At 48.1% G+C, this 21,053-nt stretch overlaps 1 protein-coding gene across 9 annotated transcripts in view; it reads right to left on the reverse strand.

Moving 5' to 3' along the window:
* ELF2 (E74 like ETS transcription factor 2) overlaps positions 1-21,053 on the reverse strand; it is a 169,879-nt gene that overhangs the window by 18,666 nt on the left and 130,160 nt on the right. For 8 of the 9 annotated variants that reach the window (XM_029594444.1, XM_029594181.1, XM_029594612.1 and 5 more), the window contains one exon: positions 8,930-9,043. In XM_029594444.1, coding sequence (XP_029450304.1) covers positions 8,930-9,043 — 114 coding nt within the window. Of the gene's footprint in view, positions 1-8,929; positions 9,044-17,100; positions 17,259-21,053 lie in introns of those variants that run through there. The other variant, XM_029594788.1, reaches the window with a different exon arrangement.

A 21,053-nucleotide genomic window follows, 5' to 3' on the forward strand; every position in this document is an offset into this window, starting at 1 on the left:
CCCTCTCTCCCCCCGTTCACCATCTAGCCCAGACATTACTGTGATGGTGCTTGGCCAGGAGCCACAGACCGGACCGGACCACACGCACAAGTCTGCCGCTGTCACAAATGTACAATGGCAGAGACCCCTTCCCTCTGGGACCGTGAGCGCTGCCTCCACCGCAGCCCCAGCTCACCCAGAGAGTGTAGGCAGCGTGAGCACTGCCTCAGCCACCAGACCATACCATTTTTCCTTTCCTTTTTTAATTTTATTTTACTGTTATGCAACATTTAATTATGTATTTGAAATACAATTTTATTACTTCGACTGAAAAATAATTCCTGAAAAGAACATGGCAGAGAACAGTAAGTTTCAACAAAAGTATGTTACTCTGAGCCACCATGTTCAGCCCTCTGTTAAAATGAGGCTGCTTACCTGTAACCGGTGTTCTCCGAGGACAGCAGGATGTCAGGCCCCACCCATGGGCGACATCATCCGACAAGAGCTTGGCACAGAACGTTGATGTCAAAGCTTCTAGAGCTTTCAGCGTGCTCTACTGAGCACGTGCAGCTGTAGTCTCCTCCCTGCCTCCCAGGCAGGACCCCCTCAGTCCATGATAAAGACAAGGCATGGAACAGCCAACTCCCAGGGGAGGTGGGAGGAAATCCTGAGGACTGCAGCCTGCTGTCCATCGGAGAACACCTGTTACAGGTAAGTAACCTCATTTTTCCCCGAGGACAGGCAGGATGGCAGCCCTCATATAGGGGTGATATCCCAAGCTAAAGGCTGCCCAAAAACAAGTAAAAGGGGGAAAATCCCAAGGTGTGAAAGATACCACTTGAGTGGTTGACAGAAGAAACCATTTTATCCCCCCCCCCCCCTTTTTTTTTTAGGCAGCTGGACCCAAAAATGTGCTTTAGGAGATAAAGGGGTTGGTTCTACACCTCAAAGATACCCGTAGGACAGATGGAGTGACAAAAAACCTGTTGCGTGGCAATGATCCCTGCCAAAAGCAGAGATGTGATGTCAATGTGTGGCAAGAAGCCCACTTCACCGCATAAAATAAAACAAAAAAACAAACACAGTCCGAGCTCCCGCACAGTGAACCCCGACATGCTCCACTAGGCCTAGTTCCACCTGGGGACAGGAAAGGGCGCAAATCACTAACCAAGAGACGAGCTCTTGGACCAAGACCACACATTTTTCTCCGGTGTCAGAAAGACAACTGAATCTGGGGCTAGAGAGCCCTCCAGAAAGAAATTTGTGGATCACTAGCATTTCAAGAGCAAGAACAGATTGATGATCCATTGCTATGCCCAATGTTTGGCCGTGAGAGACAATGCGCAAAGAACCCAAGTACCTGCTTCGAAAAAGTGGAAAAAGGCATCAGGGTCCGTGGCAGACCCCACCTGCCGAATTACTACAACAAAAGACCCGACCTCATAGGTGAGATGGAGTGGCAATAAGAGTGCCGAGGCACAAAAGAACTACCCCTTAATGGGAGCACCACACCAAGACCTAGAGAACAGTGGTGAGCGTCAACTGAAGCCCACCCGGCAGGATGAGCCCAGGCAAAAAGGGAAGCACATTGGCCAACCAATCGGCGCATGAAAAGCCAAAGGCATTTCAATCAAGATTTTGGCCAAAATCAGGAAAAGGATGGTATACCTTTCCCTTGAAGTCATACGTCAAAGACCACGCCCTTGAAATTTTGACTAGAAGTCAGATGTGAAGAAATACAAGGAAGCAGACCCCGGGGCTGCAGGGACAACGAAACAGCCTTTAAGTGGAGACAGATGTTGAGCGATACCCCAAACTGTACCAACTCCCTGCTGAACGTCAGTCAGAAAGCTTCAATCGAGACTGACTCAGCCCATAGGCCCAACCTCCTCTCAGTACTTAAGTAGCAACATAAACAGAGAAGCAAATAACAGTACTAACCCTAGATGCCAGTCAAAGGTGAAAACGTATGAGAAAGAAGTCCAGAAATTTTGCCGCTGGGAGATGGAAATAGGAATGCTGCAAGGAGCAATCCCTGTGGAAAACAGGACTTCTCCTCCAACCTGGAAATCCTGAGTGTCCCAGATCAGGTTCAGGCTGACCAGAACAGACTGCTCTCTCACCTGGCCTAGGGCTTCAAGCTCCAAAACCCTCATGCACATACGAGAGAGAAAAAACCACCTGCATGGACATGAACCACCTTGGCAGCCAAACAAACAGCCCCACTGTCAGTCTTACACCTTAAAGAGAAAATGATGATGCCGAAGTGACTACAATTTGGGTGCAGGCCCTCTTTTGCGAGATTCCCCACCCAATGAAGCATGCAGCTATAGCTAGGGTAAGTTGTGCTAGAGAACCTCTGCATAACTCAGATATCCAGACAGTATGGGTCTCATACTTGAATTTATACCTACCATTTGGGATACAGACTTGATAGATGCATTCCTGCAATGGTTAAGACTAATTGGCAAGCACGGTCGCAAAGTGAAAGCATGTGTGTTTTGCCCAGCAGGTATCAGAAAAGGTGTTCCCCTCACATAGGAGAAATCCTTACCTGCTGCTGGGGAGAAGATTCCGAGAGGAAATACAATGTCGACACTGTGGGAAGCCAGATTTCTGGACAGCTCCCTGCATGCCATGAAGTAGCTTGGCTTTGCAGCAATACAAGATGGCGGAGTGAATGCTCCTCCCTGATGGGCTCCCTGATTCGGCAAGGTATAGAGTACAGCGGAGAAGAAAAAATCCATTCAAAGGCAAAGCCACCCAGAGAAGGGAAAATGAAAACAACCCCTTCCCAGAACAGAAAGCAAGATGCCGAGAGAGAACCTATTAAGGTTGCCTTTCGAAAGCCAATAGCCTTATTTTCTATATCCCGAGGGGGATGAAGATATCTATTTTAACCAGGTGGGTAGCATATATGTAACCAGAGTGTGTGAATGACACAGTGGTACTATCCTTGTCCAGGCAACAAAGCCCTGATCCTCAAACCTCCTACTCCCCATACGAGAATGGGACACAGTTACATTCGAGCGTGGGATATAGTTGCCGACTTATTGGCAACAGAGCAAGTTGCTAGTTGCCGAACAGTTAAACACTATAGACACCATGGCACCAGCAAAAGCAGTCTAGCTGACCTCACTGTTTTCTCTCTCCCAGCTCCCCAAAGAGGAGCTGTTCCAATGCATACCAATCGAAGACTATGTCATCACGGGGCATAGCCCCTGCAAGAGCAAAGAATTTGCAATGGTATGCATGCTGAAAGCTTCCCAGTGAAGGGTATCCAGAGCATAAGCCAATATGGGAAGAGGTCCGAAAAGGGGGAAGTATCTCAACACTACAGTCCCAGTATCCACCCAAAAGGTTGGCCCTGGAATAAATAGGAACACACCTGAAAGGCAACAGCTATCTCTGTTCACTGGCGAATGCATTAGCTTGTGATGCCACAAGATGACAGACATATACCAGAGGGCACTGAAGCACTCCAACTGCAATGCCTTAGATTCATGCAGCGGTGCTCTATCCTTCCATCGGTAGCACATATGCATCCGATGTTGCAGCGCCAACCTGGTTCCATGATGACATTGCTGCCCATGCCCATGCTGCAGCATGCTCCATACCACAGCCTAGATTGGCAACTAAACTGCCAGTACCTGTGAGGTGCACTGCGAAGGAAGTAACCATCGAAGTGTGAGGTGGCACGATCCCATTGGTGCCATATAGCGCCCCATTCCAGGCATGTGAAGGCACTGGATGGGGGCACCCAGTGGTGCCACCCGACGATGGCCCCTGATGGTGATCAGCAACCTCTGCACTGCCATGCTTGGCCTCGGCAACCCAACGTCATTGTAAAGCATTCCATGGCCCACGTGCCAACAGTGCGTGACACTCAACGCTCTTATGGTGCCTACAGAGTTTGATGATGGAAAGGACACTCTCCACAACATTAATGGCACAGACAGCTCCAATGGCGTCCATGGCACCCAGACATTCCATGATGCTAAGTCTTGGCAGCAGTTGACAACACCCATGACGCTCAGTGGTGTATACTACTTCCGCCGGCACCTACAGAACTCAATGGCTTCAACTGTGCCTGCAGCATGCCTCAATAACACCTTATGGCATTGACAGCATTTAAGCTATTGACATCAGTGGTGCTCATGGCACATAACAGCATCAACTGCCTCAAAAGCACCAACAGAACCCACAGGCCCTTGCTCTTGACAGTGAAGGCAGTCATGGCACTCAATGCTGACAATTCCCACTGTGCTCAACGGTACCCACTGCACTTGGTGGCGATGGTGCACAGCATTCAACAGCATCTTCAGTGCTCAATGGGACCCTCAGCACTCAACTGCACCAGCCAGCATCCTCAGTCCTCAACACAGTTGATGGCATCCATGGTGTACAATGGCGTCGATGTTGAGCAGCTCTAGAACTGCTAGGCTACACGCCCTGCACCTGACCATCGGTGCTCTGGCACATGGACATGCACGGTGATCAATGTCTGGCATGGCAGCAATGGTGCAGCAGCACAGCTGTATGCCTGGGTTCCTTTCACCCTCTCTTTCAAGCAGACTGCCCTGCCACAGCAAAATGACAAAGAGGAAGGGAGGCTGTGTCATCCAGGGCACAACAGGTGAGGATTAATTTGGGCCTGTGGAGACTAGTTCCCAGGAACATGGGGGAGGATGAGCTCTCCTCCCTATGGTAACATTCTGGTGCTAGATTTCTTTGCTGCCTGAGCCTCCATCAATAACCAGCAATCAAACAAATCTTCAAGGAACTCTGCCTGGATGGGTACTCCGGCAAATCCTCAGGCTCAAGGCCTAGGCCTGATCACACATGGATTGCAAGTCCCATAAGATACAGAGAAAAGCACAAAAAGCCCAGATGACTTGAAGGAGAGGACAACATAAACAAGCTGCGGGTGCAGCATTATTTATTAGGGAAAGAAGCAACCTCTGCCAGTCTGCATCGGGCACTAAACCCGCCATGCATCTGGCAGAGAAAATCTTGAAAAAGGAACAATTCTTAAAATAAATTATAACTACCAAATACTTTCAGGTGCAACATTAGGTCTAATCTCAATTAAAGTCTACAACATTACCTCTCACCTCTAACACATTTAAGCTATTGATAACTTTGTATAACAAATAGCGTTATTCATTATCTAATTTGTACAAATACTTGCATAAGATATCAACATATAAAAGATAGGAGCTGTTAGGTAGTAGCTGACAAAATGATTTAGCTGTGCCGTTTATGTTGTTGTACTTTAAAGACTGACAGCTGTTCTGAAAATGTTATTCTCAGACAGTTTCAATCTTGTATCATCTCTCCTATACAAGCCTTTAAAGCAAGATACATATACTTGTGCTAAATGTCAACGTGCACATGCCGATTTATCCGAATATTGCACAAATCTGGCATTCCATCCTTGGAGAACTGATGAGTATGACAAAAATCAGTTCCTAAGCCTGATAAATGAGCCTTCTTTTAGGCTCATTTATCTGAACATATCCTCATGAGCAAACATCATAAGATTTTCTTGTTGAAGGCCTCAACTGACTGCTAAGAGGTGCATTTTGCGGAAATGGCTTGACACAAACCTCTGGATCTTCTTTTAAAGAAGTCTAAGATATTAGACAAGTTGTGTATGGAGCACCATACTGCCATTGCTAATACTCTTTCAGGAAGTATGGGGTCCTTTCATTCATAGTTTGCCTCAGACTGAACAAGATACATGTTCAACTTTGACTATGCTTTTTGAAAGACTGCTGGAAGGTTTGCTGGATCGATTTCACCTACAATGACTTTTCAATCACTCAGGAGACACCTGTGGGTGTACAGGACAATATCATAAAGGTTTCAACTCTCTTGACCAAGGAATTTGCTAACTGGGAAGAGTGCAGGGTGATTTGGTTCAGTATTGCATTTTTAGAATTTCTCACATACTGGTTTTTTTTTGTTTCTTTTTAATATTCCGCTTTGCACTTTTTTCAGCGCTTCAAAGCAGATTACATTCAGGTACTGCAGGTATCTCCCTATCCCCAGAGGGCTTACAATCTAAGTTTATACCCGAGGCAATGGAGGATAAAGTGACTTGCCCAAGGTCACAAGGAGTGACAGCAGGACTCGAACCCTGGTCTCCTGGTTCATAGCCACTGCTCTAACCACTAGGCTAGAGGTGAAAATGTAGAGCATGAGGAAAGTATTGTTGAGATTGGTATCTGCTTGTTGAGCGTTACTATCTTTAGTAGAGAGATTTGGAAAAAAAAAAAAAAAAGCCACAAACTAACAAAAGGTACAGAAAAAAAAACAAAACCTCAGAGGGCTCTGCTAGGAAAGACCGCATCTGCAGCTCCAGAACTTTCACTGCAATAGGTATCGGGGCAGCTCAGGGGAAGCTGCTACCTGAGGCGAGGGATGAGATGCCCCCCCCCCCATATATCCATACACACATATATACACTCATTCACTTCTCCCCCTCTTCCATACACACCTCCACCCTCTCAAGCTGCATCCCCTCCCCCAAAGCTAGCTGCCACACACACGTTTCCCTCATTCTTCAGCCCGGCAAGCCTAGCCTCCGCAGCGTCCCTCCTCTCTTCAGAGGCCATGCAGCCGGGTCTGCGGCCCGCAGCATCACTGCTCTCTTCAGCCGCAGCAAGGGCAGGCAGCAGGAGGTGGACGCCACAGCAACGTTCGGAGGCATTTTTTGCCGCCTGAAGCAGCCGCCTCGTCCTGTCTCATTATGGAACCGCCCCTGGTAGGTGATGAAGGAGAGATTAAAGACCCGTGTCTTACAGGCTCCGAGGAGGGGGCCTGCCTGGGAGGTGACTACAGCTGCACGTGCTCAGTAGAGCATGCTGAAAGCTCTAAAAGCTTTGACATCAAAGTCCCATGCCTGGCTCCATCAGATGTCTTTGCCCATTTGTGAGGCCTGACATCCTGGTTTGTCCTCAAAGAATTTTTTTTTTGGAGAAAAAAAAAAAAGGTATATGCACATCTTATTCAATGGTTTTTTTTTTCCTGATTTAACAGCACCATACTCGCAGAAACACAGACCCGATACGCTTATGAACGTGACTAGGTTTTTTTTTCCTGCAAGGTGCCTTCAGGTGACTTTCCTTTTCAGATCCTCATTAGCAAGTCTTCCATTCTCCCTCAGCACCACACAGCAACGTGTCCCAACCTGTTGCTGCTAGGCCAGAACCTCGCAAAATAAAAAAAAAGAGGACTAAAATCCCAAGGCACCTGGGACTGAAGTCACCAAAATGTCAGAACTTACAATGTTTATGGCCAAATGTTCTTCTCCAAAATTTGATACAAAAAAAAAAAAAAAAAAAGATCAGATCCCATGTTTAAAAACCCTGGCTCACAGATCATGGGCATATTGGAAAAAAATATGCCTAAAACACTCTTTACACAACATTTTAGGATGGCTCCCACTCACTCCAGGAGAGAGGGGGTGCCAGTATGGCCATTTGGCTAGGGCCTACAACATTCAAGGGGCCTACTTTTATTGGGCAAAATTTTTAAAAAAGCTAAATATATCTAGTTCTAACATGTATAAATAAAAATCTCAATTGTAATTGAAGAATTTGCTAACAAAAAAGCTTGTAAATCCTTCTTAAATAAAAATGATTTGGGAAATTTAGAAAATGATTTCTCTTATTAAGTATCACATCAGAGCCTTACATAGGGGCCTTCTTTTCTTAGCCTGCACGGGCCTAATTCCTGCCGTCTCCAGCCCTCCTCCCACCGCCTGGCATATGAGGACGTTTTTCCAAAAGAAATCTCATTCCCTTTCTGTCGGGGAAAAAAAATTAGCAGAACCAGGGGTCACGAGTTGAAGCTCCAGGGAGGAAGATTCAGAACCAATGTCAGGAAGTATTTCTTCACGGAGAGGGTGGTGGATGCCTGGAATGCCCTTCCGGAGGAAGTGGTGAAGACCAGAACTGTGAAGGACTTCAAAGGGCCGTGGGATAAACACTGTGGATCCATCAAGTCTAGAGGACGTGAATGAAGAGTGGGTGGCTCACGGGAGTGACGGCTACTGCCTGGAGATTATGCCCTTATTCAATGAACATGCGCACGGTTGGTGCGACTCCAGCGTTGCTCTGGGCTTCAGCGGCAGAAGGAAGTGTGGGGGGGAAAAAAAAAAGGATTTGCATTCACGAAAAGCGGGGAGTGGCTTGCTTGTCATGGCGGTTGTTGCCCCAAACTAAATAGGCCTGATACTTTACTTTCAATGCATATCCAGCATAACTCTCTGCTTCAACGGCAGAGGAGAAGTCTACAGGAGGCGGCTGGAGGAAGGCCCTCCTGGCCATCATCGGGTGGCTGGACTCGAGGGGGGGGGGGTCATATCTATCAGGTTCTGGAAGGAGCTCCAGCCAAGGTCTGCCACTGGGGAGAGGGAGAGTTACAAAATATGGAGAAAAGGCCTTTGCAGGTGCAAAGAAGAGTCTCATGGCACTGTAGCCCAAATGAGGCCAGTTCCAACGGAGCCCGAGACCCAAAGAAAGAGAAGGAAACTGCTGGGCCACGGAGCAAACAAATATCTAGCAGGCTCCAACAACATAGCAGAGGGCAGCATTCTCCGTAAAACGAGAAGGCTGCACAAAGAATGTGAGAAGGACCAGAGCTCCAGAAGAGATTAAAGGAGGCAGAACAGATACAAAAGGGACAGGAGCAGCGATGGGAAGGAGGGAGAAGGCCAGAGAGCGAGATAGATCTGTAAGGGCACAGCGGGCCAAGTGGTCTTTATCTGCAGGCATCACCTATGTTTCTAAGTCACAGAGAACGAGTACAGCAGTTCAAAGGAAAGGCTGCTATGACAGCCTCAGAACCAGGCCAACAACATGCAAGCCAACATTTATGACTTGGTCAGTGTTTGCAAAGACAGAAAGATCGGGCAGACTATAAAATGTCTTGGCTGCCATACCAGGACTCCTGGCATCCCGCAGAATGGTGGGAGACTCCATGTGCAGCAAGGCCTCCGCCGCTTCGATGGTCTTGTCTGTACAGTGCACATTGCTGCTGTGAACCGAGGCTTCCACTGCAAGAGAGAGAAAAACACAGGTCTTCAGGACACTAATTTATTTTAAAAAACTCTTCATCTTCCGCATATTCCACAGTTCACAGCAGAGTACCAATTTACATACAAATCAAGAGACATATTTAAAACATTTAAGTAATTTAGACAAAAGAAAATAAACAAAATTAAACAAGATGTTAAAAACAATGTAAAGAAAATAAAATCATAATTTTTACCCATCTCAAACGCAATTTTAAATAGGTAGGTTTTTAATGCCTTTTTGAAAGTTTTGCTGCATGCTATTAAATGTATTTTTTCTGGGACAGAATGCCTTCTCCCGGGTAATGCCCAGCCTAGCTTCTCCCACACACCAGCTCCAGAGGGAAACGTAACACTGTCACCCACTCTGCCCTCTCCCGGGCAATGCCCAGCCTAGCTTCTCCCACACACCAGCTCCAGAGGGAAACGTAACACTGACACTCACTCTGCCCTCTCCCGGGTAACACCCAGCCTAGCTTCTCCCACACACCAGCTCCAGAGGGAAACGTAACACTGACACCCACTCTGCCCTCTCCCGGGCAATGCCCAGCCTAGCTTCTCCCACACACCAGCTCCAGAGGGAAACGCAACACTGTCACCCACTCTGCCCTCTCCCGGGTAACACCCAGCCTAGCTTCTCCCACACACCAGCTCCAGAGGGAAACGTAACACTGAAGCTCAATCTGCCCTCTCCCGGGTAACGCCCAGCCTAGCTTCTCCCACACACCAGCTCCAGAGGGAAACGTAACACTGAAGCTCAATCTGCCCTCTCCCGGGTAACGCCCAGCCTAGCTTCTCCCACACACCAGCTCCAGAGGGAAACGTAACACTGACACCCACTCTGCCCTCTCCCAGGTAACACCCAGCCTAGCTTCTCCCACACACCAGCTCCAGAGGGAAATGTAGCACTGACACCCACTCTGCCCTCTCCCGGGCAATGCCCAGCCTAGCTTCTCCCACACACCAGCTCCAGAGGGAAACGTAACACTGAAGCTCAAATGCCCCCTCCCGGGTAACGCCCAGCCTAGCTTCTCCCACACACCAGCTCCAGAGGGAAACGTAACACTGACACCCACTCTGCCCTCTCCCGGGCAATGCCCAGCCTAGCTTCTCCCACACACCAGCTCCAGAGGGAAACGTAACACTGACACCCCACTCTGCCCTCTCCCGGGTAACGCCCAGCCTAGCTTCTCCCACACACCAGCTCCAGAGGGAAACGTAACACTGAAGCTCAATCTGCCCTCTCCCAGGTAACGCCCAGCCTAGCTTCTCCCACACACCAGCTCCAGAGGGAAACGTAACACTGAAGCTCAATCTGCCCTCTCCCAGGTAACGCCCAGCCTAGCTTCTCCCACACACCAGCTCCAGAGGGAAATGTAGCACTGACACCCACTCTGCCCTCTCCCGGGTGACGCCCAGCCTAGCTTCTCCCACACACCAGCTCCAGAGGGAAACGTAACACTGAAGCTCAATCTGCCCTCTCCCAGGTAACGCCCAGCCTAGCTTCTCCCACACACCAGCTCCAGAGGGAAATGTAGCACTGACACCCACTCTGCCCTCTCCCGGGTGACGCCCAGCCTAGCTTCTCCCACACACCAGCTCCAGAGGGAAACGTAACACTGAAGCTCAATCTGCCCTCTCCCGGGTAACGCCCAGCCTAGCTTCTCCCACACACCAGCTCCAGAGGGAAACGTAACACTGACACCCACTCTGCCCTCTCCCGGGCAATGCCCAGCCTAGCTTCTCCCACACACCAGCTCCAGAGGGAAACTTAACACGGACACCCACTCTGCCCTCTCCCAGGTAACGCCCAGCCTAGCTTCTCCCACACACCAGCTCCAGAGGGAAATGTAGCACTGACACCCACTCTGCCCTCTCCCAGGTAACGCCCAGCCTAGCTTCTCCCACACACCAGCTCCAGAGGGAAACGTAACACTGACGTCCTCTCTTCCACCCACTCTGCCGTCACGTGTGTCAACAACAGAGCCTTGCAAGATACCAGGACCAAACCAATGGCCCCACTGTCCAAATCTGCATTTGCTTTTTGTTTTATAATAATAATAAAAAAAAGCAAAGAAAAATCTGATACTTCTGTGCAATTTACTAAAGAAAACTGAAACGTAAAGACTGAATTTCACTGTCCTGAAAAAGTAAAAAGTCTTCATAATAAGCAAGCGAAGGGTCAGGAACAGCAACTTTTACTGCGCTTTCTGAGAGAAAGAAAAAAAAAAAAAAAAGAAGAAGAGAACACGCTTTTTCTCCTTCGCTGCCTCATTTAAAGAGATTTTCCTGAATGAGAAAGACAGTCAAACGTGCATTATTTTCAGGCTAACGCAAGTGCCCGGGTCTCTTCAGAACGGAAGTGTTCCCCCCTTGCCTTTCTGTCATTTGACCTCTGACAGCGCCTCTCCTGTCGGCTGCTCGCTGGCACCTGTTGCCTATCAGCGGCACTTACTCCAAGGTCCTGCTGGAGCCACTCGGCCCATTTATGGAAATCTGCTCCCCGCTACGGTGCCAAAGAAAATCTATCTTTAGGCGACCCTGCACTCTCTCTGCATGGCACCTGTCCTTTCAGTAAAAGCCTGACAACTTAAAGACGCAGAAACCATGGCCAGAGCGGAGGAAAGAATAGGATCCCCCTTACCCAGTAGAGCTCCACCTCCAGTCTACAAGGAAGCAAAGGGGAACTTCGTCAGTGCAGCCATCTTTACGAGCAATCAATGTGCTAAATGCCATTGTAAAACCCCAAGTATCAACCGGCTCTGGGAAAGAGGAATTCCACCAACAACTTAGAACAGGGACGTATCCTGAAATCCCTCAAAATCTCCCAGCTCTTCTGGTGCGGCTCATTGGCGATGCAAGACTAGTCCACTATTCACTGAAGGCGGCCACTTCCTCACATGCAGGGCGTCAGAAATCCCGGGGATTTCCACGGCTGCCGAGGCAGTGCTGGGGAGCAGGAGGCTGCGCCTTTGGCCTCCAGTCGGGGTCCCGAGGGGGGAAGGGGGCCGCTGCAGCCCAAACTGGGGGCCTGGGAGGAGAGGATGGGGTGGGGGGGGGGCAGTGTAAAAGGACTACAACTGGTTGGGGAGCAGAGCAAGAGGGCTGAGAGAGGGGCAGGCAGGAGGAGGTGGCAGAATGGGGGGGGGCGTAGAGAGAGAGAGCTGCACCAGAGGCAGGGGACGAATGGTGAAGGGGGTGGGGGTGGGGGTGGAGAGAGAGCGCTGTACTGAGGGCATACTCCGAGCAGAGAGAAGTACCATGCGTGTACTCTCCCCCCCACTGTGCCGCTCCTATACTCCCCACTCCAGAAAACAAATTATGGGGGAGGGGGCTTTAAATACACAGCGTCTGCATATTAAAATAGTGAATGACAGCGGTCCCCGGCATTTTCTTACATTAAAGCAGATTTTACTTAAAATAAATTCAAACGTGTGATATTTATAGATTATACTGTTTACCACCTCAGGCAGGGGTGCTGGGGTGCTGGAGCGCCCCCCCCCCCCCCAATATTCACCGCCTCCAGGACAGAGTTACCCGATATGCCGCACCCCCACTCATTTTGAGGCGCTGGCCCCCGTGACCTCACGTAATTCTGCAGTCCTTGGGAGGAAATGACAGTGATCCTTTCCAGGTCGCTGGTTAGCAAGCATCCCGCCGGTTGAGGCTGAGGTAAATCATTTGAGACGCCAAGACTGCGCCTTCTGCATTTTGATCCCACCTGTGTGAGACGTACCAAACAGGTCCAAAGTGTTTACACCCTTCTTGCTTTCTGTGGAGCTGCAAATGCATGTGGCTGCATGGAAAAGTCTTACAAAAAAACTCTTCTGCAGTTTCCAGGGGCACAACTGGTTTAAAACGAGGGGACTCTGCTGCTGACCAGATAAGAAAGCAGGTTGCAAACACGCACAAGCAGACCTACACCTGTGTAGGAAGCCAGCTGACCGCGCAAGGACCACCCTGTCCAATGCATGGGGCAGAATACACTGCATGCTAGATCTAGGCCCTAGCGGGGAGATTTTGAAAGCTGCGTGCGTGTCCCGGCATGCACACGCGTGGCCACGGTGATTCTAGAACATGCCAAGCCACGCGTAAGCCCCGTTTCCCCCATGCGCATCTTTTTTTTTTTTTTTTTTAAAGCGACTCGTATGGGTTTCATTTTTGTTTTGTTGAATTTTAGGCACAATGTTGCAAATTTTAGGCATCTGGCCTGGCTCCCGGGATTTTTCCAGCTCTGTTAGTTTAACATCAGGAGCATTTGGCGACAGAGATGCTTCCTTGATGAGCACAGGCACACATAAGCCCAGGTTTCAGGGATTTATTCATGAGTAATTCCACCCAACTCATCCATGGCCTTCAGGGTCACCGTCCGATACACAGACCCGCCACGCCAATGTAAAATGTTTTCTACAGGAAAGGAGCAGCAGGTCAAGATTTGAAATGATGAGCTTAAGGTGGCCAAACAGGAGGATAAAGAGACGGTAAAAGGCAGAAAGATGCTTGGCTGCATAGGGAGAGGAGTGGTCAGTGCCCCTGTATAGGTCCCTGGTGAGATCTCACTTGCAATACTTCGTACAATACTGGAGACCGAACCTTCAGAAGGACAAACAGGATGGAGTCGGGCCAGAGGGAGGCTACTGAAATGAGAGGTGGTCTTCTGTTTTCTTTAAAGAGGGCCACATTACTGGCACTTATCAGAGCCGAGGGCCGGAGTCCCCTTTATAACTTTGTGAGCAGGAGTGAGGGGGGTGGGGGTCTCCTTACCAATAAAAGGAATGCATCAACACAATTAACAAACAGATCTTCAAATAGTTAAACACTCATAGAAAAATGTTCCAAACACCATAAAATATTTCAAAACAGACACATCAAATAATACCCCAAAAAATTCCCTACTCTCCATACCTGGGAACTTTTGATTTCCAAATGACCCGATATTGTCATGGATTAGCAGGCAGAGAGGGAGGGGGGGTTGCAAACAGGTGCTCTCTCACCCATACATATATACACATTCTCCCATCCATCCATCCACAAATATATGCTCGCTCTCACACACACAGGCCCCCCCCCAGGCAGGCACCCGTTCATTCTCTCTCACACACACACACACACACACACACACACACGGCAGCCTCTGAGCCTCTCTTGCTCCTCCAGTGCCGCTGTCACCACCGCCACATGCCAAGGACCCAATACATCTTTGAAGCCGCCCTGCTGCTGCTCCTCCTCACTGTAGGCCCAGTGTGTTTTGAACATTTGCAGTTGTGGCACTTTCTCCGTGCTGATCCTGTGTATCGCGAGATCAGCACAGAGAAAGTGCTACCTACCCTTGCGAGCTTTAAATACCGCAAGGCCTGACCAGACTACTACTAGCTGGGCTCAGTACGCCCAGCGAGGCAGATGTGTAGCTTATGCACCCACCAGGCAAACTGAAGAGACGGGCCCCTTCCTGTATTCACCGCTGGTGGGATGGGGATCCACAGGCGGCTGCTCGGGCCTCTTCGAATCGCCACCAACAGGATGGGGGTCCTCCGAAGGCCTCTTCCTCTCTTTGCTGCCGGTGGGATGGAGTCCACCTGCAGCCGCATGTGCCTCTGCACAGCTGGGCAATGCTCCTCCTCGTCCTTCCCCGCTGCTCACTCTGAGGGGGGTCATCACCTCTGGCTGCCACCATCCAGGTCGAAGTCATCAACAAAGGCCTACAACATCATCCACAATGGCCTGACATCGAAGGTGCCGGCAGGCTGGATCTAATGGGGCAAATTGAGGAGAAGGGGGGGCCCAGAAAATAATCTGTTGTTGGGCCAGGTTTGGCCCGTGGGCCATAGTTTTCCCACCCCTATTCTGAAGTATATGAGGATAGATTTAAAGATCTAAACATGTACACCCTAGAGGAAAGGTGACATATGGGAGATAAGATAGAGACATTTAAATACCCCCGGAGTTTCTATGCAGAGGAGATAAGCCTCTTTCACCAAACATCTCGTCTACCCCCTTTCACCCTCATCCCAGGTCAATGGATGAGGGTGAAATAAGAGTAATCTTAGGAAATATTTCTTTACAGAGAGGGGGTAGTGTATGCATGGAACAGCCTCTCATTGGAGGTGGTGCAGGCAAAAATCATATTGGAATTGAAGAAAGCACGTGATAAGCACAGGGGATCTCTGAGGGAGCGAGGGAAACTGAAAAGCAAACTTAATAGGGTGGATGGGCAGACGGGATGGGCCATGCAGACTTTTTTTGCCAGCACTTTTAAATGTTTGACATTAAAAAACAGATTATAAATAAGGCATTCATCAAGATTTAGGTTTAATCTACTCCATTAGTGAATACAGGCTCTTCTTCTACGAATGCTGTGCTTATGAAGAGGAGCCAGATGGACAGCACTGGAAAGTGAAACCCTCCAGCTATCTACAGAACAGCAGTGACCCGACGCACTTCTCCTACACTGCCCAGCCAATGTGCCTCAACCTTGCTTTTGGGCGGGCGGGGGGAGAGAAAAGCAGCATGAACAGTGAGGGCAAGTCGGTCTCCATACCTGAGCGATACTTGCAATTAGTACCTAGCTGGGATGGGGATCACTGTGGTCATCTGTCCAATGAGAACAGGACAGAAGCCACCCATGCTGTGACTCACAATTTGCTTTACAAAAATATCCTCAGTCACCTTCCGTCGGCAATTGCCATCATAATCCTGCCGTGCTGCAGTTGTACTCCTCAGATGTAACCAATATTCCTCCGAGCTGAAGCTTGGGAAGCCATACTGAAGAGACTCTCGTTAAAGATAGTCCCCCTGATGCAGGCACACAGGAGTGCCGAAATGCTGCAGCGTAGGGACATTTACGATATATCGGAGGAAAACTCAAGTGGACATTTGGTTGCAATGGAGGAAAGAGATTCGAACATTAGGATGGTCAAAATATTGAATGATTAGGCATAGTGGTCTATCGCCACTATTTCAATCATTGGAGCGTGGAAAATTGTCCTCCCGGGTGTTTACGGTACAAGCTTGTTGATTTTAGTGGCAATAGGATTGTTGTACTCCATAAGATAAGTATCAGCCAGTTTGGAACTATTTAATAACTGGCAAAGTCTTTCTAATGATGATAATACCGAGGATCGCCTGTAACCACTGCCTATTAGCAACATACAGGAAGATTATTGCTGTGTTTAATTATTGGAAGTATAATTTATTGAATGAATGAGGTGGATGCGTGGTGTGAATATTAGCGATTTTGTGTTTTTATGTATTGGGATACTGTGAAAAATGAATTTAGTGAATTTTTGGTCTCAATTGAATTTTGCTATAATATTAATACAATTTTTGAAATGAGATACATGATGTGATATTTTGAAAACATTAGATATATTGAAGTTAGCATTTAAATGTATAGATTGCGTTTATTGAAACTGTTCAGTATTGTGGGTTTCTGACCTTAGATCAAACAGTGCAGGTTGGTCAGGGTAATTTTTGTTTTTTTTAAATCAGAAACAAAATGGACTTGAATTAGCACACGTTCAATTCCTTTAGGTCTGTTACTGTGTCCAATATATGCACATTTACAACCAGGAAACTGCATAAAATGTCACTTTATTTTGCAGATATTTTATTTTCTATATGGAACCAAACACGAAGTCTTTTAAGATCCCAGGCTACAAGTTAAAACGTAAACATCTTCTCCGTGCTCTCCAACGACCAAGCATTTGAGCTTTCTGTAGGGATTTTATACATGCAGCGGCTCACAGGTCTCCTTCACTCCAGTGCCACACCCCCAAACCCGGCTGCAAATTCTGTTCCCAAAACTGATCACATTTTCTAGTGGGAAAACAACATGTAAGAGAATACCAGACCTCTCTCAGCCACAACAGATCCCTTGCCAAAGAAAAGAGAAATAGACAGCCACTGGGAATTCAGCCAAAATACAACTCATTAATGCTCCAACTTTATTTACACCTGACAAGATACCTCAACTGGGCCACCACCAAGGGCTGCAAAATCAGCCGTGCATGTCCTGGGGACTGCCGCTCTGTCCCACTAACCTGCTCAAGTTGGTCTGCATCCCAGCAGAGCTGCATGGAGGCCCTAGGTTCATCTGCTAGCAGGTACAGAAGCAGCTGCAACACGGGAATGACCGCAAACCTGAGATTCAACAGTAGCTTACAGCAGTTCCCCCCCTCCCATCCCTGGGGCATCTTCCTGCATTTAAAAAAGAAATCCACAAGGTCGGGTGCGCGGGCAGCTGCAGAGACGGAGCGCACTCCCTGACATGCTGCGTCTGCTGCAGCTCCCAACAGCGGGATGCCCAGGACAGCTCTGCTGTGGGGGTCAGCTGAGCAAGGAGGGAGAAGGTGGTGAAATTAAATAGCAGGGGGAGAAAGCCACCCCTCTCACACATGGTATCCCGGCAAGCTGTTTACTGAGGTTTTAGGGACTTGGGTTATGACAGTCACAGGCAGACTACATTACTTCTCAAATGAAGATTAACGGTAGGACACAGACACAAAAACTCATCGGCTTCCAAGAAGCAAAGGAGTAGATCCCTGAAAAAGCAAGCTCCTGGCCAAACTAAACCAAGAGGTTTCTCCATACTGCACTCCTGCATTGCCTAAACCTCACTAAGAGTTTTTAGGGACCATTCCTGTTTATAGTTTTGCAGCTGACAATTTGTGCAGTTGGTTTTGATATCATTTTATATCTGCCTGAACAATCTAAGAAACTTAATAAGTCGACAATTTCATTTAGTAAGTCAAATACCTTCCTTTAGGTTTAAAAGCAGAGACAGTGGGACTGTGCGGTTTTTATTCTGACAGGCTTGCAAATAGCTTGGGAGATAGCCAGGCATACAGAATCCAAAAGAAAGGGCTCCAGATTTATACACCTACAAAAAGCAGGCATAGAAAGCCATGTTTTTTAAAAAAATGGTACACATTTAAGTCAAAATCAACTGGAAAAAAAAATGTAAGTGAAACAGGTAAACCAGTGGAAGATTGTTCCATGGCTTTCTGAGAGGGAGAGAAGCAGGAGAAAGAAAAACAGGTCCACTGTTTACTGCTGCACCTGCCAAAGGAAAGTTGTGACACTGGCCAGATGTGCGAGACCTGGGGAGTGCCGGCTGGATAAATGCATGCGAACAGGAAGCAGGCCCACGTGCACAGCTCTTCCTCTCCTCGCTGCACAGGGCGGAACGGGAAACCACCTGAGCCGTCTCAACCGATTGCAGGACACAAATAAAGCTAACTGAATGAATTTCGCAAACTTCAGATCTTTATAAAACTATTCCAATTTGCTTTCTGATGACAGCAAGAAGGGCTGAGGTTCATAACGGCACTGGATTCCTGTCCCACGGAGGCAAAGAGAAGCAGGATTTTCAAAAGGAGGCGGGGGGTGGCTCCAAAGCGGCGACAACTTCCTGGTACCCGTGGGAAGGGCTGCGGAAAACAGTGAAGACGTGTACTGAAAGCAGAGCGGTTCCGAAAGACTCGCTCTAGACCTTTCCCTGCGCAAGGAGCCTGGAGGCACATAAAGGTAATACCAATACCAAGCAAATTTGTTCTGCTGCTACAGCAGTGACCGCCACTTCTGCATTAGAAGGAATAAGGAAGACGACGTAGGTTTGTTCACGCTCGCCTTTCCATTCCATGGGCATTCCGAGGTTCAATGCATTTTTACCTGCTCTGTTAATACAGTCTGAGCCTCTACGGCCACTATCCGGACCTACTTTGCTCCGTTCATGCCGTGCGACGCTACTGCTGCTTCTGAGGAACTATAACTCAGGAGAGCCATCCGGACAGGAATGCTGGCAGCAGGAGATGGGCGCACACACAGAGCGACGAGCGCAGCGACCGCCGAGGAGCACAACTACTTCATTCTATAGGCAGTGCCAAAGTGCATCGCAAGCCAGAATATGCCAACGGCAACATGGAAAGGCAGAATCACTTCGTACCATCTTTATCAGGGATTCTAAAACTCCTCCAGCACGTAACGGGCCAGGGATGAAATGCACTTGCCATCTATTCCCATCCCACAATAATCTGTTTTTGAGGTGATGGCAAAAATACATAGGACGTGCATCTTATCTCTGGCCAATGCACATCCCCCCTCTCCCCCAGACTCCCATGCAGCTATCTCTCTTCTCCTCTACTGCCTCTCCCCCCTCCCCACCAACAGACCTCTTATGCGTCTCTCCCCATGCTCAGCTGTAGCACCTCTTAAACCCCCCACCATCCCGCCAGGCCTGAGGACACTACCTCCTTGCCCACTGAGAAAACAACTTACCTGGCAAGTGAATTTTGGAAACCCTGACCTTTATGACAACAATTTTAACATGCAACAATGATTTACAGACAAGAGGCTAAAACTGCCAAGGGAACTAAAGCAAATAAGAGTTATATAGATGTGCACTTGAGTTTCTATGAACATTCTGTACTGAAACAGAACATGTCAGCAGATAAGGACCAATTTTATTCCTGGTGCATTGCTGGAGATCTCTGGCTTTCCTCACTTCTTTACTAGAGGTCCCGGCACTTTCCCTCAAGCAAAAAAAAAATATCTACTGCAGCCTTCACCTACTTTCTCCTGCTGACCACTACTACACAGTCACCATGTAACCCAGCTACAGATAGTTTGCCCTTTAATACCATAAGACCCTTCAATACAGCTCCTACAAAGAACGGGTAAGACGTCAGACTGGGAAAGATCCCTAGCTGTTAGAAATGCCTTGAGGTAAACATCTCTTCCGAATCCTGGTCATTTGGGCAGTAGACCCTGCTCAAGAGTTACATGACCTGTTGGCTCCAGCGACAAAAAAAAAAAAAAATCGATCTGAATGCAAGTTCTCTCTATTTTCTATATGGAAATATCAGAAAAAATGTAAAACCACCTGTGAAGTTGAGGCCAACTCTGCAGCACAGTGGAAAAACACACTCCAAAGTACAGCAACCGGCTTAAGTCATCGGAACAGGACGTTTCCCTATTTACACCCACCGGTTGGGCGTCCCCCTCTCCTGACAGGATGCACAAAGATCTGCAGGATCCATGTAGATGGGCTGTGCATTCGTTGCTCCATTCATTTCAGCAGTATACCCGTATCTCACAAACAGACAGGAGGCACGCCAAAACAGATAGTTCGTGTGCACGTGAGTGCTGACTACATACGCGCACACCATCCGTTTTGGCGCGCCTCCCGTCCATTTGTGAGATGCGCGCTTACTGCCGAGCAACGAACGCACATCACAATCGGCAGATAAAAGCCATAAGGCCCGTTCATCTCCCATCCTGCTTACCATGAACTTCAATGGGCCCTTGGCATTTCAATTCGCTTCCCCACCCAAGAGATCCCCTGTGCTTATCGCGTGGTTTTTGGTTTTTTTTTAAATTCTGCCACTATTTTTGTCTCTACCACATCTAATGGGAGACTGATCCACCAGCCTCTCTGTGAAAATGTTTCCTCAGATTGCTCCCTTCACCCTCATCTTGAGCATCCCTTCCTTTGAAAAGGGCCTGCCTCCGATGTATTTATTCCTTGGAGGTATTTGAAAGTTTTTATCACATCCCCCCTCACCCTTCCTTTCCTCCACAGTATACATGTTGAGGACACGTCTCTGGTAAAGACTGTAGACCATTTTAGTAGCTGCCCTCTGAATCAACGTCAACCTATTTCCTTTTGCATATGCCATCTCCAGAACTGAATGTAATACTCTAAATGAGATCTCACCTGAAATCTATATAAAGCAGCATCACCATCTTTTTTTCTACTTTTAATTCCTTACCTTATGCACCCTAGCATCGTTAGAATCTCTGCTAGCCAAATGCACGACTTTACACTTTGTAGCATTAAAGTTTAGCTGCCAAATTCTGGAACATTCCTCAAGCTTCCTTCAATCATTTCTCATCATTACTATCTTTTCTCGGGCATCCATGCTGTTTCAGATTTTATCATCTGACTTGTCCCTCTGCAAAATCACTTATCAAATCCCTCTTCACTCTATTTCTA

The sequence above is a fragment of the Rhinatrema bivittatum genome, chromosome 1 (assembly GCF_901001135.1).
Source record: "Rhinatrema bivittatum chromosome 1, aRhiBiv1.1, whole genome shotgun sequence".
Classification (NCBI taxonomy): domain Eukaryota; kingdom Metazoa; phylum Chordata; class Amphibia; order Gymnophiona; family Rhinatrematidae; genus Rhinatrema; species Rhinatrema bivittatum.